The 25,489-nt window shown below is 39.1% G+C and overlaps 1 protein-coding gene across 1 annotated transcript in view; it reads left to right on the top strand.

Annotated features, from left to right (window-relative positions):
* Parp8 (poly (ADP-ribose) polymerase family, member 8) overlaps positions 1–25,489 on the top strand; it is a gene marked incomplete at its 5' end in the record, with an annotated part of 184,106 nt that overhangs the window by 80,348 nt on the left and 78,269 nt on the right. Inside the window, 1 exon segment of the mRNA XM_013518449.1 lies at positions 22,588–22,625. Coding sequence (XP_013373903.1) covers positions 22,588–22,625 — 38 coding nt within the window.

The following is a 25,489-nucleotide window of genomic DNA, read 5'->3' as shown; positions in this document are numbered from 1 at the left end:
GATGTTTTCCATTCTTCTGGAAAAATACCCAGAAGGGGACTAGCTGGGTTAAGTGGGACCTCTAATCCTAATTTTCTGAGGAACGTGCAGACTGATTTCCAAAGTGGCTGCACCAGTCTACATTGCCAACAACAGTGGAGAAGGGTTCCTTTTTTCTTAAAGCCCCTCCAGCATTTGTTTTGGTTAATTTCTTGATGGTAGCCATTCTTACTGGGGTGAGATGAAATCTCAGTGTTGTTTTAGTTTGCATTTCTTGAATAACCAATGACTTTGAATATTTTTTCATGTATTTCTTTGCCGTTTGTATTTCTTCATTTGAGAAGTGTGTATTTATCTCAGATGCCCATTGTTGGATTGGGTCTTTGAATTTGGAGAGGGGTCTGAGTTTTTTCAGTTCTTTATATATTCTAGATATAAGTCCTTTGTCTGAGGGACAGTTAGCTAAACTGTTTTCCTACTGTGTAGGTTGTCTTTTCATTGTATTTTCTTTTGAAGTACAAAAAAGCTTTTTAATAGGATGAGATCCTAGCTGTTGATTCTTTGAAGTGTTTCCCGTGCAGTTTGGGTTTTGTTCATGAAGACTGTGCCTACCCCTATGTCTTCAAGTGAAAAATATTTAATAATGTGATGCGACAAAGACCATCAAGGCAACTTACTAGCTCATTTTGGTTGCAAGTGACCTTGTGTTAAACATTTTTGTCTTATAAATTTACTCAGCATTCAAGACAGTCTTGTTCTAAAGGAACAGTCTCATTTCAGTTAACAAAATGTGCTCAGCCTGAGTTGGCAACTATGACCTAAATAATAGTTTTCAAAGAGCACATATTGTTGTAGGAATTTTGTTTTAATAACCAGTTACTCTGCAGTATTAATACCAAGTAAAAACTTAGAGTGTTGTCTCTTTTGTTTTTTTTTTTTTTTTTGCAGAAATTGCCTTGCTGAGGCAGTAATGTACAAATCTTTTTCTTTGCATTTGACTGTTAAATTACATTTCATGATTGCTTTAAATGGACTTATTTCTTAAAAATTGAGTTATTTCTAACTTTGAGAATGAACTACTGTTCTGATATATAAGCAAATATGGTGTGCAGATTTAATCACACAGTGTGGAAATGAGAAATGCAGTGAAAAGCATCTGAACCAAGAGACTTAAGTTCTGGATCAAGTGGTGTGCAAATTATGGCAAATTAATGGATTTCACTGGCCCTAATTTTCCTGCCTGTAAAGTAAGAGGGACAGATAGATTGTTTATTTATAACCATAATTCTATGAGTCTTACAGGGGTAAATTTTACTTCTCTCTGCAGTCTGGAAAGCAAACTCTTTCTGAGTTATTTTTGTTCAGTTTGGTATGAATCTCTCCTGCAGGAATCTTTCATCCATCTCTTCCAGATTAGCTGTCTCAGATGTTTTTCCTTCTCTTTCTTACCGATAAATTTGGGCTCATTCTTGACACTGAAGACAACTTTACTACCCTTTTTGTCACTTTGCAGATTTTAAACATAGAATCACTCCTTAGTTTTAAAAGAAAGAATAGTATATACTATAACTCTGAAGGCTGGCCTTGAGACATTTTCTCTTACTAAATGTCCTTTACCTGAACAGAATTTTTTTTTTAATTTCAGAATGCAGAATGAGAAAAGAACTATATGCAGTTGAGAATCCAGTACAGTCAAATAAACATTTAAAAGGCTTCCTTAGGGTGTGCACATTTAGAAATACATAGTAGTTAAAAAGTATTTTTGCTTGTGTAATAATAATTAGGGCAAGCAACTGGTATATTTCCTTTTCTAAAACAAAAATTTTTTCTTTTTAAAAAAATACCCAAAATTTAGAGTCCTCAATACAGATTATAGAATTTGAACTGGATTTTGTTTTGCCTAAGTTTTGTTAGTTCTTTTATTTGTTAGGTTATATAATTTTACAAGTGTCAAAACTAATTTTTACATACTTTTGTTTCCTTGTAGTAATAGGGATTTTATTGGTGTTTTTAAAATTTTACTGGTACATTTTAGATACACATAAAGTCAGATTCATTTTTTTTTTGCAGTACCAGGGATCAAACTCACAACCTTGTGCTTGCCAGGCAGGCACTGATACCGCTGAGCTATGTCCACAGCCCCATAAGATCACATTCATGATAGGGAGTTTGTGCCTGTAAGTGATATATCTTGATTCTTCTTTTTATCCCATTCCCCTCCCCTCCCTGTGGCCCCTCTTCCCCTGTTTACAAAGCTTTGTTTCTATCTCTTCCCCTTCTATTCTTTTCTTCTTGTCCCCTTTTTCACTTCCCCGTCTCTCCTCTCTTGTTCCTGTTCTCATTTGAGCATTTTCTTCCAATTTCCCAATACCTATTTCACATTTTGGTCCTTATTTACACTTTTGGTCTCTCACACCAAAGAAATGATGGAGTAAACTTTTGGGTCTGGTTTATTTCACTGAAGAGTATAGTCTCAAGATGCATCCATTTATCTAGATGTGTCTCACAATTATCTTTTTTGTGGTGGAGTAATACGCCATTGTATTAAAAAAAAACACCAAATCTTTTTTATCCATTCATTGGTTGATGGGCATTTGGGGTGTTTCTAAGATTTAGCTGTTACAAATTGTGCCGCTCTAAACACGCATGTACATATATCATTGTGGTACGGTGCTTTCAATTCTTAAGGGAAGATACCAAGAAGGGGAATAGCTGGGTCCAGTGGGACCTCTAGTCCTAGTTTTTTGAGGAATCTCCAAACTGATTTCCGCAGTGGTTTCACCTGTCTACAGTCTCACCAACAGTGGAGAAGGGTTCCTTTTTCTCCACAACCCTCCAGCATTTGTTATTGGTTGCTTTCATGATAGTAGCCATTCTTTCTGGAATGAGATGGAATCTGTGTTTTAATTTGCATGTCTCGATTGATCAGTGGTGCTGAACATTTTTTCATGTATTTATTTGTCATTTTACTTCTTCATCTGAGAAGTATATATTTGTTTCATATGCCCATTTTTTAGTGGGGTCTTTAAATTTGGGGGTGCCTGACTTTTTTGAGTTCTTTATATATTCTAGATGTTAGTCCTTTGTCTGAGGAACAGCAGTCAACAATTTTACTTCGTTAGGTTGATTCTTAGGTATTTCATATTTTTGTATGTGGTTGCACAGGGTGTGGTTTCCCTAATTTCTCTCTCAGTGAGTTTATTGCTTGTGTATAGGAATGTTATTGACTTCTGAGTGTTGAGTTTGTATCCAGCTACATTTCAGAATTTGAGATTTTTTTTTCGGTACTGGGAATCGAACTCATGACCTCACGCTTGTCAGGCAGGCACTGTGCCACTGAGCTAAATCCCCAGCCCCTACATTACTGAATTTGGTTATTAAATGTGGAAGTCTGTGGTGGAGTTTTTGGAGTTTTCTAGGTAGGGGATCACATCATCCGCGCGTAATGATAATTTGACTTTCCCCTTTTGTATCCTCTCTTTTTATTTCAGCCTAGACACTGAAATACATTTCTGTCCCCTTGTCAAATTTTTATTTTGACACCGGAGCTCACCACGTCATTCCATTGCTTGGCGTGGATTCAAACTTGCCATCCTCCTGCTTCAGCCTTCTAGACTGCTGGGGTTGTAGGGGTGAGCCTCCACAATCTGCATGCTTAATTTTTCTTTCATGAGGAGAGCTGTTTTAGCTGTTTTTGATCGTTCACTACTATTTTACTTGATGAAATACTTACTCAGTGCCAAATGCCATTCCGATATTTTGTTGTGTTTTACGTGATTTCCTTTAAAAACAACTTCATAGTTGTAGAATACGAGTTGTTTGATCATGACGAAGGTGAGTGTAACCGATGAGGTAGGTGCCGCCTGGGTTCAGGCACACTTGTCAGGAGAACCCGAAGGGCAGTCACCTGTGTGGGAAGGTCGCCTGGTGGGCTTGGCTCACCGAAGCAGTGACTTTACTCTGTACACTAGGTCTTCAGAAACACCCGGAGGAAGAAAGGCCAGGTGTTGCTGCAGAGTAATCACAGCAAAGCTCAGTGTGAAAAGAAGAGGCCAAGCGACAGAGAGGAAGCAGTCAGGCAGTCTTGTTCTGCTGCTCGTTCCAGGTGGAATTGAATGAGTTGCTTTAACTGGCTGTTGCTTCATCTGTAAAAGAAGTGGGTGTGTGCTAGGGTGATTTCCAGTTTAACAGTCTGTGAAACTGAGATCATAATGGATATATCCTTTCTTTTTCTGAAAAACAAAACAAAACAAAACAAAACAAAAAAAACAAAAAAAAAAAAAAAAAACCCAAACTTTTCATTCTTTGGTTGGCATTTAAACAGTGAAATCAACACAAAAGTTGCTCCGTTTTGAATTTCTTTTTTGGAGACAGGATTGAACTCACTATGTAGCCCAGATTAGCTTTGAGTCCACTTTGATCCTCCTGCTTCAGCCTCCCAAAAGCTGGGATTGCAGGCTGGCACCAGCCTGCCTGGAATGGATTTCTTTTTTTTATCATCCAATTTCAGTTTTCCTCTTCTGTTCAAACTAAATTAAAATGTAAACTAGGAAGCTCATAGCAGTATGCTTGCATAGGTCTAGCTTCTGGAAATCTAGTTGAGTTCTTAAATTTATTATATGTTAGAGAATAAAGATATTTTTACCCTGAATAAAGGATCACAAGACAGTGGCCCTGCCTTTTTATTATTTCCATTGGTAAGACATGTTCATCCTAATCTTAGCCTGATGAGGAATGTTCATCAGTACTTCAGATAGTTTTCATTTTTGTGGATGCAGACATGGGGAAAGCATACGGTATGGAACTCAACATTGAGATTTATATTTATAAATCTTTTACTGTACTTAGTTACAGATTGGCTTAATTATAGAAGTCCTCGCAAGTCATCTTATCTGATACTAAAATTTGAAATACAGAGATTGGATGTAGTGCATGACCAACATTTCTGAATCCAAAAGCTTTGAAAATTGAATCAAAGTATTTTGTAAATTTGACCTCAACATAATCAGTGACAAATTGATCTAAACTGAAATGAGATTATTTATAGTTTCCTCTAAGCCTCACGGTGGGAACGTTCACACATCTCCTGGTGGAGATAACACTGTCTTTAAGGGCAAAGTGTCTCACTGGGTGTTTTGTGTAAAATAGGCACTGTGTTACTTTGCTAAAATAGGAAATATATTGAAGTGGGAAGCACACGTGGCCACCAGGGTTTCAGGTTAGAGACAGTGAAGGGAGTCACGTATGTTGGTCTTTATTACCCATTACTACTGGCAGTAGGAATACGATGTATGTAAATAAGCAGTGCGGCATGGTGACACGTGCTTGTGCCCCCAGCAACTCAGATTCTTAGCTGGGAGGGTTGCGGCAAGTTGGAGGCCAGCCTGAGGATTTAGCAAGGTGGTGTTTCAGTATAAAATACAGAGGGCTGTAGGCGTAGCTTAGTAGTAGAACACCTACCTGCCTACCGTGTCTTGAGGCCCTCAGTTGAATCCTCAGTGCTGGAAGCAAAGCAAAAAAACAATGAGTAAGAGAGGGTGAAATTGAAAACTGGGAAAACGAACCATACCCCATGGGAAGGAGAACTTTAACAAATCCAAATCATATGATGGTGCTTAGCTGTAGAAATTGTTGCATATTACTTGCGATTTTAAAAATTCATTTTCTGTTTAAGTTATAAATGCAAACCCTGTTCTGTACAGATTTGTTAGGAATATTTAAAAACAATTCTGAGTAGAAATAGTAGATACGCAGCCTGATGTTTGCATGAAAATCTAATTACAGCCCTCCTTTGGAAGCATTCAGTTTTTTGTTGAGTTACTTGGCTCTGAAAACAAAGTAGTAGAAATAATTACTTTAACGACAAACGCAAGTGACGTACAATAGCTTTGACTCAGCAGATTGCTTTTTCTTTTGACCATAGGAAGTGAAACTGAGTAGTTTTCACAAAAGTGCTTTTCTTGTTTCTCATCTATGGTCATAGATGACTGATTCAAAATGGATTAAAAATTTTTTCTTGACATTACAAATAATGTCTGTGTAACTCTTTGAGGGCAGGATGACCATGGATTGATTGACTGATCGATTGAAGGTACTCAAGCTTCCGCCCGGCTGCTGAGTCACACCAGCCAGCCGTTTTGAAGTAAGTTTGAGATTGGGTCTGGCTAAATTGCCCAGAGTATCTGAGGTTTACTACCTTCCTATCTCACCCTCTCATGTAGCTGGGATTACAGGTGTGGGTCACTCTTCCGGCAGGTGACTTTTAACAAAGAACTGTAAACCCAAATTTCTAATACTAATACTTTTTGTATGATACCATTTTTGAAAAGCTTTTAAATGATTTCTGGATTAATTCATTTAATATTCTTATTTTATCAGAAGCCCGCTTTTGAAAGATGGTATCAAGGAACAGATAGCAGTGTTTACATATAGATTTCTATACTCAAGGACAGAAATAGTGGTTGTTGAATAATTTAGAAAAAGGCTTATGTATTATTAACTTGTACCCTCACAGTTGTATCTAAAAGGGCAATTTGTTTATATCTGTGGTAAAATCTAATGTCTTTATTATCAGATTCTGTGTCTCATCATGTGAGACTTCATTGGAATATTCAGTGTGATTATCCTCTTAGCAAGTGAGCTTCCATGCAATTCCCTGGAAACCTGACTGTCCCACTAGTTTCTATTGCCCTGACATCTCCATTGCTTCTGATTCCTGGAATGTTCCCCAGTACTGCACGCCTCCCTTCAAAGGCCGTGCTGAAGTGGCTTTGAGCCCATAAATTTTTTTCTCTACTTTCCTTGGATACTGACAAAGATGAATTGGTAACATTTTGTAAAGAAAAAATATTTTTGGAAACATTTAGAAAATCTTATGATTTAACGGTATTACACCCATATTATTGAAAAGGCTTCAGTTGCTGATGTAGTGGCATACGCTTTTAATCCCAGTACCTGGGAGGCTGAGACAGTAGGACTGGCGTGCGTTTGAGGCCAGCCTGGGCTACACAGCAAGACTCTATCTCAAAAGACTAAAAAGAGAGAAAGAAGAGAGAAAGAAAAAAAAGGAAAGAAGGCTTCATTAACATTTTTAATGAAGATTTTATCTCAGATCCCCTTTGGATGTTTATTTTTATGTCCACGTGAAATCTAAAATATTTTCTCAGGTGTCTCTTGGAGGTAGGGATGTGTGTTGGGAAATTTCACGAAGGCAACCTTGTCTTCACTTTCCATCATGGCTTGCTGGCCCTCTTAAGCAAAAGGAGGGAAGGAGAAGGAAAGGCGTATGTGGTGGTACAGGTGCAGAGTGGCAGTTCTTCATTTGGGGCTGTCACTTGGGTATTAAGTCACGACAATCACACGCAGCCCCCTTTGGTAACAAAGGGAAGTATGTAGGTGAAAATTTTCTAAAGATCCTGTAATCATTTCAAACAGGTGAATTTGTCAGCAATATATCTCTTACATAAAATTGGGTCTGCTTTCCTATTTCATGTCCTTAGAGCTGTGTAATTTTCATCCAAGTTGTGAATGTTTCCAGGATGGCTAATATCTATTTTCTGCCTCAGCTTGACTGAACAAATAAAGATTAGCCATCCTAGGGAGAAAATGTACTCTCTTGCTCTCTGCTTTTTTCTGTACCCTGAGAAATTTCTTCATTGAATTATCTGGAGCTAGAGGTATGTCTAATTTTAGAAACAGAGAAGTGACTTTCCATGAGTGTTGGAGTTTTCCCATTTTCTTTAGTGAATTCATCCTGCCAAAATCAAGGATGCTAACACAGAGACCTAGTCTAAACCATGCATTGTCTGGGGAAGGGAAACTGAGACAGTGAGGTATTTTTGCCAAGTCTAGAATTTACACTGTGACAAAGAAGATGAAAATATGCGGAATCAAATTCTAGGCCAGCCTCTATTCTAAAACCTCAATATCATTATAACCACTGTGATATATTGCTATAATTGAAAATAGTCCTGGATGGAATGGTTTATGGTGACTGAAGCATATTTTCACCAGCCAGATTGATGGTTGCTTCTCTCGTGGGGAAGTCCTATAGTAAGGTTTTCGCGTACATTTGTTTGGCTCCTGGGAAGCCCCCTGAACAGAATATGTTTATTTTAAACATATTTGGATAAGCTACAAATATTGGTCTTCCAAGACTTGGGAGTGCCCTTTGTGTTTGACAGAGTTTATAATCGATGCTGAAAATATCAAGTGTAATATTTTCGTGATTTTGGGGATGTTGACTTACAGATGCATGCGCTTGAATCCTCTGCACCTAATTTAGAAACAGACAACGTAAATCTTTTGTTTTCTTTTCACATTATTCAGCACAGCAAAATTCCATCTCAGTGATTTATTTCATGCCGCCACACTGAGACCGAATTATGTCCCTTAACACATTATATATGTTTAAAAAAGTTCCTGTGAATGATAGCCATCTCTCAAAGTCAGAGTAAAAGACATAAATTAATTGGATTTTGATTGTTTCTCTTTGATAAGACATAAAATACTTTTTATTCTACCATAATTCAACATACATGGTAGGTAAATACATCATAGATAGATAGGTAGAAACACCTTTTATTTTACAACCTGCGTGCATATCAAGCATTTGGGATACAACACTGAATGAGATACAGAGAGAAATTAGAGCTAGTGCGGGAAAGAAACATTAATCTGGTAGTCATCCAGATTACAAGTGTGAACAGTTTCAGTAGGAGTGGGGTAGGAAAGTGTTTGGTGTGGGGCCTCACCCGTGTCTTGGTCAGGGTGGGTGGTGCGGGTTGGAGGCTGGAACAGAAGGTTTAAGACAGTAGCGTTGTAAAGTAATATGTAAAGACTAAGTCAGGTCAGGAGACACAGGATACCACTCCACACACTGGAGTTCAATTAGGAAATATAATTCTTGAGTTAAATTTAGTGGGTTTTACTTATGCATTTTCGTTTCTATTAATACAGCATATTCAAGAAAAAAAAAAAAAGGAAGGAAGCAAACGGCACCAGTAATAAGAACAAACCTCCAAACTCTCCACCACTTCCACAGTGACACATACCCTTAGAAGCACTTTTCTGTGCATATGTATTTATCTTAAAAAGCAGTGGGGTTATGATGTCTTTAGGTTAGTTTCACATCCCTCTTATGGGTTTCAGCGTCTTTGTAGTGCTTGTGCTATTATTTACCTGATCCTTATTTTTGGAAATTTTAGTTATTTCTCACTTTGAAAACCCAGAAGTAGTATAAGGAAATGCGACTTCTATAAAGTTGATGTAATCAGTTTAACCTCTAAATTAATCTGAAAGACTTTATGAATTATAGACTTCCTTTACCTATGTTTGAATGCTAAAGGGTTTCAGATGAGAACTGGAGGTGAGATATTTAATTACTAAGATACATTGCTTTGTGATGCCATGAACAGAATTATTTGCATTGTTACCACTTTTCTGCAGCTTCTACCCAATATTCCAGTGCAAAAACACCTAAGATTCTTTTTTGCCTGTTTTCAAGCTTTACAGCTTTTCCTTACAGTTTCTCTCATGTGATCATGAATCTCTCTAAAAGATAATTCTTCATTTATTAAAAAAAAGAAGAAAGTGCTGAGAACATGTTAAGTAGCCCTATGAGGCTAAATCTAGAACGAAGAAATATGGCTCAAAGCAACAGAATTTACTTATCTCTTCATATTTTCTTAGCAAGTCCTGTGTTAGATTTTAAAAGCCTGGTGCTTACATATCAAAAGCCTGAAACGCTCTCTACCAAATTGTACTTACCTTCTGTAGCCACATAATTGGATGCATTTTGATCGGTTGAGGTTTCCAAGTTTTCTGACCTGCCAGATGGTCTGGGAAGCTGTTGGCTAGTTATTAAACCATTTTCATGGGAGGAGTTTGTAGGTATTAGTTACAATATAAAATCATTCCTGGTTCCTTAATTGATTGTCATTCCTGATTATATTCAAATCATACCCTGTTAATAGTGTTTCTTATAGAACTGATCGATCCAGTGATACCCCTGTAAAAAAGGATGGTGTGATCTTTCTAAATCTATGAAAATTACTACACTGGCATGAAAAATAAACATACTCATTAGGAGTTTCGAGAATAATCAGTGAAAATCAGATGTTTCAAAATGTTCCATTTCAGCTTGTAAAAGCTGTATCCAAAAAATTGGGCAGAATAGCCCAAACTAAATTATAGGGCTTAAAAACAAAGTAAATTATAGGGCTTCCTCATGTACCTATTAGAAAATAGGATATTAGAACAGTGCCAGTAATATCTAAACAGATTATCATAATTGGCTGTCCCTCCCTCATTAATTCAGTCCAATGCAATTCTTGCTTCATTGGATCTTGGGTCAGTGGTCTGCTGCTACATGAAAAAGCTATAAAGTAGTGTTCTGTTTAGACATACACTCAGAACTGCTATTGCAATTTCAACTGTTTTGTTAAATTGACTTATTTCCTTTTGTAAAACCAAACCATGGCTATCTTAGATGTTTATAGCTTTGAGGGTTTAATTATATATTCACTGTTTTAAGATTAAGTTGCATTTGCTAATTAAAAGGTAATCAATGAACCTTGTGTTCATGATATGTCAGCTTTAAACAGTTTCCTTTTCAAATAATTACACTCTCCATATTAATCTTATGAGAATAAAATATTTTTCAAAAGTTTAATGAAAGTGAAAACCTAATTGATTTTAGTAAGCTCTTAGGAACATTTTTTCTGGAGTCTGAAGGTATGACCATTCCCCTGTTTAGTTGTTCTCTTCCCAAAAGACTGTGATACAAACCCCCTGCCCCACCCCACCGCCAAACAAAAGCCCAAACAAGAAAAGCAATAGGTAGGGCTATGACTTTCCAGATCTAACCTGCATACTTACAATATTTAAGCAAAATAATAAAACAGTGCTTTATGAAGGATTAAAATAGGATTTAAATAGCAGAAAAAAAGTTAACCCATAAAGACAGTGACCTTATCTTTGGCATACAGAAAAATAATAAAACTTACGCCCTTGCATTTTTTCATTTACAATTATTTTTAGGTCACAATTTTCCTAAAATTTCTCAATATCAAGTAAGTCACTATGTTGCATTTTCTACAAAGAAACTGTATGGTTAAGCTTATTTTAAAACTTACATTAGCTTGTAGATATTTAAATATATTTCTGTAAGGTTGGGATGATTTTAGTTACACAAAACAAAAAAATGTTATGCTAGTGTAAACAAGAAAAGGAAAGTTATTTGCTCATTTCATATTTATAATGAGGTGAAGGTGTAGTATGATTAGGGCTCTGTGTTTTTGAAATTGTGTAAGCTCTACTTTGTGTCAGACAGTTTCTATATGGGTGTTAGACGGCCGCTAGGCTGCCAGAGGAAACTAGGGCTGTGTTCTTTCTCACTCTCACCTGGAGGAGCAAGTGATTCTTCATGACTGTTAACTAAGTGTCCAAGCTTCACTCTGAATGGACCACCCTGAACCAGCCAATGGGGCTAAGTGTGGAACATATGGGCGAGGGAATTCTTGTACTATCTGAAGGGGATTGGTTATTCTGCTTGGCTGTTCATTGAGCTTTTCTTTCCAAGCTGGGAGAAAGGGTTCCGTATAATGCAGGCAGGGAGGGAGTGTGGATGTTCATTACTGGTTTATTTTGCTTTTACTCATTCTTTGTGTGTGGGGGATAGTTGGGAAATCATTTTTGTTGATCATCTTTCATTACAAAAGCTGCGTATTCCACATACCATCTTTGTGTAATCCTTCTGACAGTTCCAGGAGGTAGATATTACCTTACCATATTAGCAGCTGAGGGTGTGCTAGTTTAGTTTTCTCAGGCTCACATACATAGCAAATGAAAAACTCCATTCCAGCTTGTCATATTCTAAAGTTAGCGCTTTTTCTCCTGTGCTTTTCATGTTGTAAACTAGATCTCATATGTAAAATAATTTCATGAGGAACTTTCTTCAGAGTTGGCAGGTACTTCTAGTGTGCCTGCTGGTTGCTGTGTTGGTTTTTGGAGATACCAGGGGAAGAAAACGGATGCTGTCTACGCTTACAAATTTAGCGGGGGAAACAAAGGTTAGTAAGTGATGCTAATGCGCGTAGCACTGCTCTGTAGCAAGATGTGACAAGGGTCATCAGAAAGCTTTTTCCTAGGAAATGACGTTTGAATGAGGATCTAAAGGGTGGGAGTAGTGATACTGGTGGGTGACAGAGAGAGAGAGAGAGAGAGAGAGAGAGAGAGAGAGAATTCCCGCAGGGGGAATGTGGCGTGCCGAGAAATGAGGGGAGGGGTTTTTGGCTGGAGCCTTAGAGAATGCAGGGCAGTGATGCCAGATAATATTGAGACAAGTACACGGGCAGGGTCCTGTGGAGATCAGTGATCGCGGTTGAGGATTATGTTTGATATTCATGAGAAGTTACCTTGGGAAGAACTCATCTTACGTACCTTAAATAATTGAGACAGTCGTGGCGGTGGTGTTATATGTACTAACAATTGCAGTTATCTCTCTGATTGTTTTTGTTGTTGTTTTTTTTCTGGTACCGGGAATCAAACTCACGACCTTGCACTTGCCAGGCAGGCGCTGTGCTGCTGAGCTAAATCCCCAGCCCCCCTCTCTGAATGTTTATAATGTTTTCTTAACACTTGTTTCTTTACCTCAACAAAGCTCTATTTCAGCCATAGAATTATTTAGTCATTCAGTCCTTTGTCTTGCTATGTTGTGTTAATCATGTGGAGTGTTAAATTTTTTGTAATCACTTGTCACATAAAATCAGATGCAAAACAGTGAAGTAAAGGCCTTTAAATGTTAGTATTTATCAAAAGAGTGTTAAGTTAGTTGTTGCAAACTGCGGAGAAGAAAAGTCTAGATGTTATTAATCTTTGAGAAAAAATGTGGAAATGATACTTAGTTTATTGGAGGTGTCAGTGTCGGTGACTTTATGTTCTATCTTTTATTAGTATGTAAAGAAATTGTATCTGTGTCTGCTTTTTATTTTTCGTTATACTTAGGAAATGAGAGAGAATCAGAACTTTATTTAAATATGCTGTTGACTTTTGCATGGGCCTAAGGCAAGGTAAAAGAAAAACAAATGCTCACTTACAAAAATAAGTTACATGAAGTATGCACCAGTACTGCTAAGCAAGATCAGACTTAGTTCTCTGAAGTTCAGTCCTATTAAGAAGATGACATACTTAGCAGTCTCAGCATTTGGCCTATGCTTCTATTTAAGCATAGAAGTTCTTGACTTGGCATCTTATCTAAATTTAAAGAAACAACAGAAACACTTTGATCTTGTTAACTTCACTGCGTGAAAATAGAACTTTTAAAAAGTTATCCAAATAGTTCTGAGAGTGTAGATGTATATTACTGAGAAACTGACTTAGTATTTGTTAAACAAGTATTTTCACTCTTTTCTCAAGTATCCTGCCCTAATTAATCTATGTCATTGGTGAGAAGGACATGTTTTCTTTTTTGGAATGAGGACTTGGTTCCCTCGTGTTCAGGTTGAATGGCTCTGAAAAAAGGCAGGGAAGATACACGCATGGTTGTCATTAAATGGCTTGAATTAAACTGACTGTTCCTGGTCCACAGTATGTGATGTTGGGACATGCTCTTTATTTTTCATTACACTTCCCTTTTCTGTTTTGGACAGCTGACATACCTTCCCTTGTATTTTCAAGGTGGGACTAGGTTAAATAAAGGCTTCTAGGTATAGGGCACTGCTGACAGGTGAATTTGTAGACATTTTGAAATGGTAACATTTCTACTCTTTTGTGGAGAGTCACTGGTGGTGTCCATTCATGTAAACATCACAGAGCTCTTGAGTCATTGAATTTTAGCTCTTACTGTCAGGAAGGGCAACAACGCATCTGTCATCCTCTTACACAGACTTGAGAGTGAAAAATGCAGAGAATACGTCTGACCTGCGCGTTCAGAGCTGCTGCAAAGGCGCGTGAAGACAGTGCGACCCAGGGCCCAGGCTCACTCTGTGTGTCGATGTGTGCGCATGTGGTGAGCAGTTAGGGTGCCGGTCTGTGGTCCCTTTTATCACGTTTTTAAACTCTTTCCCACATACCACACATTCTGTCAGGAACTGTTACAGTGTTCTCCTCAGGTAATTTTGGAAAAAAGATAGGGATTTGTTCATTTTTTCAGAAATTACATGTGATCTGCTGTGTTACTCTGTCTGAGTCCTGGGAACTTGAGGCTGCAAACCTTTATTCTGTCCCTTCAGACTGGGGGACAACTCGTGTCAGAGTGAGGTGGTGACATGGGGAAGGAGCTTCCCTGTATGTCTTGGCTGTTGAAGTTTTTGAACTTTCCCTGGAGCTTTGGTTTTTAAACAAAATGTATTTATGTTAGTGCATGTTTGCTGTACGTAATGATCACACTCACTGTGGGAAGTGGGCACGTGTACGTGACACATCCCAGTTCTTCTCCCCGCCCATCCGTCGCCCTTTGCCAGCAGGGAGAGTAGCTTTGAGGGTGGCAGGCAGTGTGCTCCAGGGAAGTAACTCTGTGTAGGGATAATAATAGTAACATTTTAAATATAGTAGTTACCATTTTTTGTAGGGGTTGTCCCTGCCGTACATGCATTATCTTGTGTACTCCTCATTATAACCCTAAGAGATAGGAACTCCAGAAGAGGAAACTGAGGCAAAGAGAAATGAATTGTCAAGTACAAGGTCACAAGTTTGAAAATGGCAGGACCTGAACTCAGATCCAGGCTGGCTTGTTTTTTTCATGTAAAGGGAAGAAAGGGGTGTTATAGAAATGGCTCAAATAGGAGTTTTAAGGGCTATGGGGATGTGCAGGGATTTGGGTTTAAAAGGTCATTTACACACTGTGTAGAATTCATCTGTGCTTCTTTGAAACAAGTCATCGGAATCACTCTTTAGAAATGCTCATTGTCAAGTCCCCCTTCAGACCTGAATTGAGACTTCAGAATTTCCCTGCCTTAGCTTGTGGCCAATGATCTTGTACCCTGATCGGGCAAAGAGCTACAGTTCCTCACAGCAGGCACTGCTGTTGTTGGTCTGTAATTTTTTGGCATTGAATCTGCTGAGGTAGAATCAATGGGAAGAAGGCTGTGAGCTGTATTTTGCCTGTGCTGGCTTTGATTTGCTCGGGAAGTAGCCTGCTGGGAGTGTGAGAAAAAGACAGTGCATCTCCGGTGTGGAGGAATGGAGTTTTTGGGTTTTCTGCTTATGTCAGATTCTCATGGATGTGGTAGGAAGTATTCACAATGAAAAGCAAGGGCAGTAAGGATGGCCTGGGAAGCATTGCAGTGTGAGTCTTTAAAAACCAGAGAAGACCCAGGAAGGGATCCCAGACGTGTAGGGTTTCTCTTGGACGCATCAGAGGGCCAGTGTGAGAAAGGAACTAAGGCGGAGAGGCCAGCAGTGGCCCAAGGAAGCAGAACTCTGGTGGAGAACCGTAGGTGGGGGGCAGCTTGTACTGAGGGGAAGCAAGCAGGTGAGCTGTGAGAGTGGTTTAGATTACTCTTCTATAAAAGCTTGACTTTGAAATGAAGCAGAACGCTAATTAGGAAGGGCTATGGTGTGCATGAACTGCTTAAATGTTACTAACTAGCATTGCTTCCAGTTATGCAATAGAAAATTAGGAGGAAGGAAGGAAAATAGGTGTACATGAAGAATAAAATTTTTTTTCATCCAATAACTGAAAGAAAAAAGGTGTTAAATTTATCTATTTTCTTTTTTTGATTTTTCTTTTCCTTACCCCGTGTTTGCAGCACATAACGATCACATTCATCTGAGGGGTCGCTGCATGTGTATAACACATCTTAGCTCGTTCTACTTCTCTCCCTTCCTTTTCCGATGTATCTCCCTGCTTATTAACTCTCTTTTACTCATCTGTAAATCTTTCTGTCTCATATATGATGAAGTATGAGATAAAATTTGCCCTTTTCAAGCTATGCTTCTGCAGTGTATGTTTATAGTAGATATGCATTTACTTATTTTCAGGGGAAATATATTTCAGCTGACCAAATTATTACTTGTTTTAGTGTCTCAGAGACATCTGTGTCCAAAAATGTTCTTTTCCATGACTTTTCCTCAGTTACCTGGTATTATAATTTCATGTGTGCAGTACATTATGTAATCCTATTTTTGGTGCTTTTGGCATTTTTAAAAACTCATTCATTTATCTTAAATGGTGCTGCCATTAGTATCTTGTTGTGGCAACATTTGTCCTCACTTCTATAGTTGCATAGCTTTGATGGGTTTCAAATTGTGAAATTGTTAGGTCACATTAGTAGAACGAAGTGGGTTTATGGGATCTATACGGCAAGTAGGCTGATTAGTCTTACATAAAAGGACAGACATTTCCTTCCTCCTGAGTGTGGAGGGAAGTGCTGTCGAAGTTTGTAGGAGGCTGTTGGGGGAGAAGTGAAGGAGTGCCTCTCGGGAGTAATCATGCAGTGACCTCTTTTATCTTCATGTGGAAATAAAGCATTTTGATGATAGCGAAGAGCAGGCTGTTCTTAGGCTTTGGAAAGTTGTAAAGATTTGAAAAATAAAAAAACAACTGGGAAGAAGTAGGAAGAATGGGAAGGACAAGTTCTGGGAGCACTGGTATTTGTCAGTAACTGGTATTTCACACCACGTGTCCATGCGGCACCAGGCCCCTTAGTGCCGTTGTCCTTTTCAGCAGTATCGGAGCCTGTGTTGAATAGCCGAGTGCCAGACGTGCCTTAATCAGCCGGCTGGAGCTCGTAGCATCAGCCGGGGGGTGTGCAGGACCAAGGCAGGGGCTGCACAAGGAAGAAGCTTTGGGAGAGCTGCTGGGTGTCTGCGGTCCCATGAAGAGGGCACTGAGGCCCCAGGGACCCAGAAACCTGTGAGGAGCCAGAGGATGGCCTGAGGACACTAGCCAGCAGGAACAAGGGAGAAAGAACTCGAGCAGGCCAACTCCACCTAGTAAGAAAGGAGACAGCTGTTTGAGCTTTTACGAGAGGAGCAGTTCTATCCTAAGTCAAGGCCCAGGGACTAGCTATGAATTCGGTGAAAGAAAGGTAAGGGGAATGAGGCCATGGAGCTCTGCACAGTTTAAAACTGTCCGTATCGATATGGGTGATGTGAAGGTTTTTAGTGAAGACAGTACCCTAGCAGTGCCTATTCCTGGACAAGTGACGTGACGATCGTAGCTAACAGTGGCGAAGAACACCAGTGCAAAGTGGGGTGATCTGCATAATTAGAAATTGTTTTTGGAAAATGCAATTGATGGTGAACATGGAGGTGAATGTGTTGGGCATTTAACAGCATCAAATAAAGGCACCGGTGCCAGTTCTAGCTTTCTTCCAATCGCCTTGTGCTTTGAGAGACTTGCTAGTTGATGCTGAGGGAGAGGGGTGGTAGGACAGTTTCTTCATCACACCGAGGAACCAGGAAGACGGAATTGTAAGCGCTGGCCTAAAATTTCTTCTGATAAGCTCCAGGGTCTGTAGGGGTGAGGTCTGGTTCATCTGTTGTCAGGTTTCTGTGGTTGATTTGTTAGGGGCTAAAGAATGTGGAGGGAGGCCTGTGCTTACAGGCATCTTCCCTGGAGTGGAGGATTGTTTGTCATTAGCTGGAGTGTTTGGCAGTTTCATGTCAGTTCTAAGAATTCTGATCACACTGGCAGAGATAAAAGAAGTGAGTCAATAGTTTATTGGGGAGATTGAGATTTTTAGATGGAAAGTCTCACTGAGTCACTAAGTGGCCCAGGCCCTCAGAGTGCTGGGATTACAGGCGCATGCCACCTCACCTAGCTCCAGTAACTCCTAAAGAACTTTCTTACGTCTGAGGACCTGGGAAGTAGAACTAAACTATCAGCTCTTAGCTCTTGTTAGACTTTCCAGAAGCAACAGAATAGTAAAGGACTGAGCGGTGAGTTTAAAAACAAGAACGATGTTAGGTGTTGTTAGAGGAGCAAACAGACTGTTTGAACAGAACACAAGACTAGGTAAACGTTGATCACCGGAAGAACTCCTCTAGACCCACCGCTGTGTCTCTTCACCCCAGAGAGAGAGCTTGCACTCAGCCAAGTGTTTTCAGAGGAATGAGAAGAGAAAGTAACCATTTTGTTTGAAAAGTAAGGAGGTTGGAGAAATAATTTATAGGTTCTAGTTTCAAACTCTGATTTTATTTTTAGGAAGCCCTAGCCCTTTCTTATTTCCTGTGCAAATAAGTATATACAAAACACTTATTGGCTGATCTGAGTTCTTGACAAAGCTCAAGAACTTATAATGCGGCATATTCCAGAACATTCCAGACTCCTTTCCTCAACAAGAATTCAGAGTGCCTCAGAATTTGCTTTCTTCTTAAGTTCACCTTTTCCAGTTTTCACTGCTTTGTAGTACTTATTACATACAGCAGGACCCATCTAACTTTAAAACTACTTACAGTTTTCTCTTTGTACTTTTTTTTTTTTTGGCCCTACCTATACGATCCTCTAGTGTAATCATCCATGTCTGCTTGTACTAGATTCTTTCCCTCAGAGCTCTATAAACCACCCAGTGAAACTGATGAGGATTTTACAGTCCTGGTGATTTTCTCTCTGCCATTCTACCGAGAAAACAGTGTAGCACAAGGAGCTGATGAATCATATAGTGCAGGGCTTTTGTTTTCTGTTTTGTTTTTGAAAAATTAGGTATGGTCATGCACATAGGAGCATCTCTTCTTATCATGAGTATGATACAACCCTAAAATGAAATCATCAGTGTTAGCTTGGGTCATTGAAAATATAATATATTGTATTTTTTAGCAAATTGATTTCCCCAAAGAATATTCATTCATACAGAATTTCACTGCTGTAGATTTTAATTGCTTGTGTGGAGGCTGACTGAAGTTGCTGAGCACCTGCTGCTCTGTGTCTGTCTTTGTCCTGGGGCCCTCCCACATGGTAATCCACTAAAGCCGCCACAGCAGGCCCAGAAGGTGGAGGTAGGGATTCTTCCATTTTCCTGAGGGACTGAAGAAGGATGGAAGCGAGTGTGTGTAACTTTCCCTTCGCCACAGATCTGATGAGCCTCAAAGTGAGAGTTTGACTCCTGCTTGTCTTACTCACAACTCCTAACCGCCTCACTTAGTGGAGGTAGACAAAGGAATGAATTAAGTCTTCATTTTGTATGTAGACACCGATTTAAATGAAAAGGAAGCCAACTGCTGTTGAGATGGAAGGCTGCTGGGGATGGATTCAGCTTAGTGCTGAGCATAATCCCTGGCGAGAGGCCAGACTTCTGTGCACACACTGCCAGATCAGAAGCGGGGCCTGACAGTCTGGGTCCTTGGTTTACATAGTGTGGTTCTACTGCATAAGTGAGAAAGTCATGGGAAAATACATAGAGGGCCACAGTGTGTATGTCCCCTAGCTTGGCTGAAGCACAACTGGCGTGGGAATTTCATCATTCATTTTGTTAGATTTGGGGCCATGATTCCCGAAGCTGGGGTCTTGGCTGGGGTCCAACATCTGCCACTTGTCCCTGCCTTTTGCACCTATTACACAGTTTGCCACTGATACTTGCTCGCTTGTATTTTACTGCTGTGATAGCTTCTGAATCTGATCTCTCTTTTCGTCTTTTTATCCTAAATGTTGCCTATGAGAGTAATTTTTTTCAAGATTTGAATTGTGCCTTAAATATTGGGGCTCATAAGCTGTGGTTCCATTTATATAACATTGTGTTTTTAATTTTTAAAAATTTGTTACAGTAAAAGACACACTGTCATTAATCCCTCTCAAAATGTTCTTCCTCACTTCGGATATACTTATCCCGGTACGGCACTGTTGAGATAACACAATTATAGAGGTGGTGCATGCTGAATGGCTGCCTGGTGTTAGGCATGCTGGGCTGAAAGATAAATCTGTCTCTAAAAGCGTGAGGGGAGCCTTTGCGTCAGTAGTTGTGTATCTGGACTTGTGGCCGTGGATACGTGGTGTATGTGTGATAAAATGACATAAAGCCACACCAACCTTTACACCAATGTCATTTTCCTGTCTGTGGTGTTCTCCTGTAGGTCTGTAATGTTTAAGCAAGGGGAGAAACTGAGTGAAAGACACGGGAGACCTTTGTATAACCTTTGCAACGTTCTGTGAATCTATATTATTTATAAGTTAAAAAACTGTTACATGCTTCAGATGTGTGTTCAAGTTCCTTTGTCCGTCGTATTCATCAGGTTTCATATTCTGTTTCTGTAGGAATTAATCATGGGCATTCAGCCCCTCTGTTCTTTCTCCGCTTAAATATCATTTGACATGAACACAGTGTTTATAAGTTATATGCTATCAAAGGTGCTTCTTGAGCTCATAATTGAACCATTAAACGTGCTTTATGGAAGAACAGTCTCTCAGTACTTGGTCTCATTACTAAGCATCCTTCTTTCCTACTCACTTATTTGGTCTTTTTTGTCTCTGCTTCAGCTCTTTCCACAGACTAAGCAGCCGGCCAGGGACTTGACTGGTGGAATCTTGGGGACTTGTGCTTGCCTGGGAAGCGTTGCATTGCCTTATAAGCACAGTCACAGAGCCCTAAATCCAGCCGCAAGTTAAACAAGGCGGTGGTTTTTCCAGGACTCACGACTCAGATCCTAAGATCAAGATGAGCCCAGAAGCTCAGGGTATGCGAGCTAATGGTGAGCCACGGTCTTCACCCGTTCAGATTTAGGAGACCGTGTTGTAGCTCAGAGTATGGTATATGTTGGTATCCTGCAGTTACAGTCTTCTGGGAAAATCAATTTCTAGTGTTATGTTTGTAGTTAATGGTATACTTCATTCCTTTTGCATATTTGTTTTTCCATCTGCTATCATTCCCCAGGAGAACTTTGTTTAGGTTAGGATGTGGCAAGTCTACTGTGGACAGGTTGTAACAAGCTTCCCTGATCTGAAAGTTTATTTTGCCTTCATTTCTGACAGATGCGTGGGCAGGACGTGAAGGTCCTGGTTGACAGTTGTCTCTCGCTGTCCACCCCAGACCCCGTTGGTTCTTAGCATTATTTCCTTGAATGTGATGTGCTCCCTGACTTCTTTGGAAGCAATTATAAACTCTTTACTACTTACTTTGGGATTTTCTGAGACTCATTGATCATCACCTGAATGGGGAAATCCTCTGTCTTATGTCCTGGTTTTTAAATACATTTTTCTCTTTGACCTTTTAAAAGGAATTATACACGTATTAGCTCTGCGCTAGTGTCCCATAAATCCTCAACGCTTCCTGTTTGTTACTGTCTTCTTTAGGTTGGATTCTTCTTTACATCTTAAAGTTTGCTTAATTGTTTTCACGTCACTGTGAGCGAATTCCAGCTCTTGAGTCATCTCTTCTCTTGGGTATAGATTACATTTTCCTGTGTGTGCGTATATTGTGGGAGTTGTGAATTGTGTTGGATTCTGTGTTGAAGGACACTTAGTGTAGACTACTGTCTGTTGACTGGTTTTCTTAGCAGGCAGGTACTTTTGCCGAACTCAGAGTGGGTTTTGACTTGGCTGTGGCTGGAGGCTGCTCCACCACTGTGCTCATGTAACTGTTGAATATGTGCTGGGGCTCCTGCTCTAAATAGGTGACTCTGCTGGAAATAGACATGGACGTAGGCCCTGACTTCTAGAGATGGTGACCTAGTTAATAGTAGATAAGTGTGAAGAACCCCTGTATGTCACACTAGAATTTTATGGAAGCAATGGAGTCACTGAAAAAGGAGCGTTAGGACTGTTGACATGCCATGTAAAAATCAGTTTTGAAACAATTCATCCCTTTCTAGAATTGAAAGATTCTAAATTCTAAATTGAGCTATTTAAAATTTATTTGTGATGAAAGATTGATGACGAATGTCTGTTGCACTTGGATCATTTCTTACTCTTTTTAAGGACAGTTTTTAAAAGGATGCCTTATTATGAACAAGCAGTATTAAATATTAAAAATGAATGTTTAACTTTTTTTTGTTTTTCCTTGTTTGCTTTTGTTTTTTTGAGGCAGGGTCTTGCTATGTAGTCCAGGCTGGCCTTGAAGGCTCGCTGTGTAGCTGAGAGTGGCCTCAAACTCATGACAATCCTCCTGCCTCAGCCTCCTGAGTGCTGGGATTACAGACAGGAACCACCATACCTGGCTGAATGTTTAACCTTTGAGCAAACCAGATGTGGTGGCACATGCTTGTAATCCCATCACTCGGAAGGGTGAGGCAGGAGGATTGCTGTAAGTCTGAGGACACCCTAGGCTACATAGTGAGTTCAAGGCTAACCCTAATTACATAGTGAGAACTTGTCTCAAAAAAAAAACAAACCCCAAAATCAAAAACAAAAAACCCCCCAAACCAAAATCTTTTTTGAGTAATGCATTAAGTGGGAGGAAATATGAGTATCAGAACAGGAAATTTTAGTCATTGCTGAAATGAAAAATTATCAATATCAAAAAGTATATTTTGAGAGAAGGTATTTCAGAGTTGTTCTAGAAAGATCCACTTAGACTCATGGACAGTGAATATTAAAGTTTTCCATGTCAAGTTACTACTACGTTTGGATGTTATCCCTTTATACTTACATCTGTGTAAGTAAATGAGTGTCATGGGATTTTTTTGTAAAATCATGAGTACCTTTATAGTAACGTAAGCCTTTCTTCTTTTTAACAGTGTATCCTACTCGGTACATGTATCTGAAGATTATCCAGGTAAGCTTTTTCAGTTTTTTTTATTACAAGTATTCATGTCATTACTCTCAATATGTTTTCCTTTTGGACATGTACAATATATAGAAATGCACTGAGCTGTAAAAAGCATTGGCAGAAGCACTCTCTGTCAGCTTCCGGCAAGGTGTTTATCTTACTGTAAGATGCAGTCCAGAATCAGGAAAACTTTCCAGTGAGGAGTTGTTCAGATGGCTTTTCATCACTACAACTAAACAGATTTCTGAACTGGACTCGTTATTTTGAAACATTGTTTGGCCTTGCATCACAGAAATATAGCTTAATTTATTTATTCCGTCATTTCTCTGTGTATGTGTGTGTATATATACACATATATTTGAGTTTATTTTAAAAGCTAATCAATTCATAATTTGATACAGGCACTTTGCATTAAGCATTTAATCATTTTACACTTTAAAATAATTTTGCAAACCATAAACTTCCTTATTGTTATTCTGCTATGCACTCCATGTATTTCTTCAAAACTGTGTATAGTGGTGAATGGGGATTGCTTTCCATTAAGTACATGCTTCTTCTTAATAGTATAAAGCAATGTTCTAGGAAGGTTTTTACGGAAGAACCAAGACAAGAAATACCTCTAAGAAAAATATTTTTTGAAGGTGGTAAAGTCCCTCATATTTCTGGAAAGTGTTTTTGATCCTGAATGTTTGTTAATTTTGCTTGGAAAATGAAAGCCCATTATTTATTATAAATATTATAATTATTATGTGTCTCACCAAGGCATCTTGTAGAGATGTCAGCCATGAGAGACGCAGACCTCAAGCAGAGATGTCAGAGGTAATGCCACAGATCACAGCCCAGTGTGAAGGTCCCAAAGAGAGGTGTTCTGTAGTGCTGGGTATGTGGAAGTTGATGCCTCGGGGAAACGAAGTGGTTCTCATGTTTAGCTCCCTCTTGTGGCCAAGAGGTATTACTCAAGGTTTTTCTCACTTGACAGTCCCACTTGGAAATGTTTTAAAAATTGAATTTTAAAATAAAGCAGTAGTTATCATTTGTGTCTTTTTTTTTTTTTTAACTGAATTCCCTCCTTCGAGCAAGTGTGTAGCAAAGGTCCAATATAATTACATTTTTGAAAACACAAGATGGGAGAGTAGAGCATCCAGTCTGAAAATCTGAGGCACAGTTTTGAATTGGTTGCTGCGTCTACTACACCCAAATACCCTGTACAGAGCCCAGTTTTCCACGTGTTCCCACATGTGTAATTAATTTCACTCTACTCACCAGCCCACGTGGTAGGGAAACGGGCAGTCGTTTCCCCAGAGCATGTAGTTTGATGGCTCAGCAAGGCCTGCAGTTCAGTCCTGACTTCTGTTGCTTCTCTGGAAGAAGTAGTATTAGTGCTTTTATGTAGACTGTTTTCATTTCTTTTTTTTTTTTTTGGTTTTGGTTTTTCTCTGGTACCAGGAATCGAACTCATGACCTTGTACTTGTCAGGCAGGCGCTGTGCTGCTGAGCTAAATCCCCAGCCCCTATGTAGACTGTTTTCAAAGTGAACATAAATATGGTAACACTTTTGCCATTACCAAATTTTAGTCCATATTTATTTGTGCTAAGAATAGTTATCAGGCTTGACTTTTCAGATTGACAACTTGATAATAAATCTTTGCCTTTCCTTTCTAGCCTTCAGAGTTCTGTGGTCTCCTGGCCCTAGCTAGAATGTGTGGAGTAATTTTTAGTAGGAGATACGAAAGTCACCAGCTTTGTCCTTTCTCTCAAAATTAGCATACTTTCAGTTGCTTTCAGAAGAAAGAACCACTCTTTTTCTCACATATTTTTCCTAAACATTCTTGTTTGACATCTGTTGAGTTGTCATGTATATTTTCCTTTTTAAACAATGAAGTGACAAATTATAATAGATACCGTAATGTTGATCTGTGAAACTTACTTGTGCTTTGCCGTATACATTGGCATTCCCGGCTTCCTGCCACTGAAGGAGCTAAACTGTACTTTGATCATTTGATATGATCTGCCTGAGCTTGGTATCATTTTTGGAATGGCTCTAGGGCAACCGTCATATTTTTCTTGCATGATTGTTACTGGGTTCTGTTTTTCACTTTTAGTTATATTACAACATGTGTTATTTTTAAAAGTCACTATGTTCAAAATGTTAGCAAAAAAGAAAAAGTATTTTCAGTCCTTCTTGAACGCTTTCAAAAGAAATCGAAATAACATCTAGAATTGATGTGTTCTTTGCTCGGCTGCTATTGTGATCGTAACTGTGTATCCCTCTGTGATCTGATGTGGCTTCTCACGTCACAATGGGAATTTAATAGATAAAGTTCACGAGGCCTGAGAATATTTTGATTTGGCGTATGTTAAGCCAAAAACAAAAGTATAACGCCTAAAAACTAATCAAAATACAAACTGGTGGGAAATCTCAGACTGAACCCAGGACCTTCACAATGAGTACATCCCATCCCTTTTTAAATTTTATTTTTATTTTGAGGCAGGGTCTCACTAAGTTGCCCAGGCTGGCCTTGAACTTGTGGTCCTTTTACTTCAAGCCTCCCAGAGTGCTGGGACGCAACAGGCGTGCACCACTAGTGTGGTTCAGAAAATACATTTGAAGGCAGAATTCTCATCTTTAGGATTGCTCAATACATATTCACCAAATTATATTCTCTAAAATTCTTTAATCTCTCTGCCTAGTGGTTTAAACTTTGTGCTTGGATTTTGTAGTGAAGGTGTTTTTCTTTTGTAATGAATTTGAGAGTAGTTTGTATATTATTCCATGTAAAACACTTTGATAGAAAAATCCTTTAGGTTGAGCTACTCGTTGTGTTATTCCATTTTCTAAAGTGTATTACCTTATTTTGCTTGCCTCTAAA

Source organism: Chinchilla lanigera, unplaced genomic scaffold, assembly GCF_000276665.1.
Source record: "Chinchilla lanigera isolate Chin_1 unplaced genomic scaffold, ChiLan1.0 scaffold00045, whole genome shotgun sequence".
In the NCBI taxonomy this organism is placed as follows: Eukaryota; Metazoa; Chordata; class Mammalia; order Rodentia; family Chinchillidae; genus Chinchilla; species Chinchilla lanigera.
This window is presented reverse-complemented; position numbering and strand designations above follow the sequence as displayed.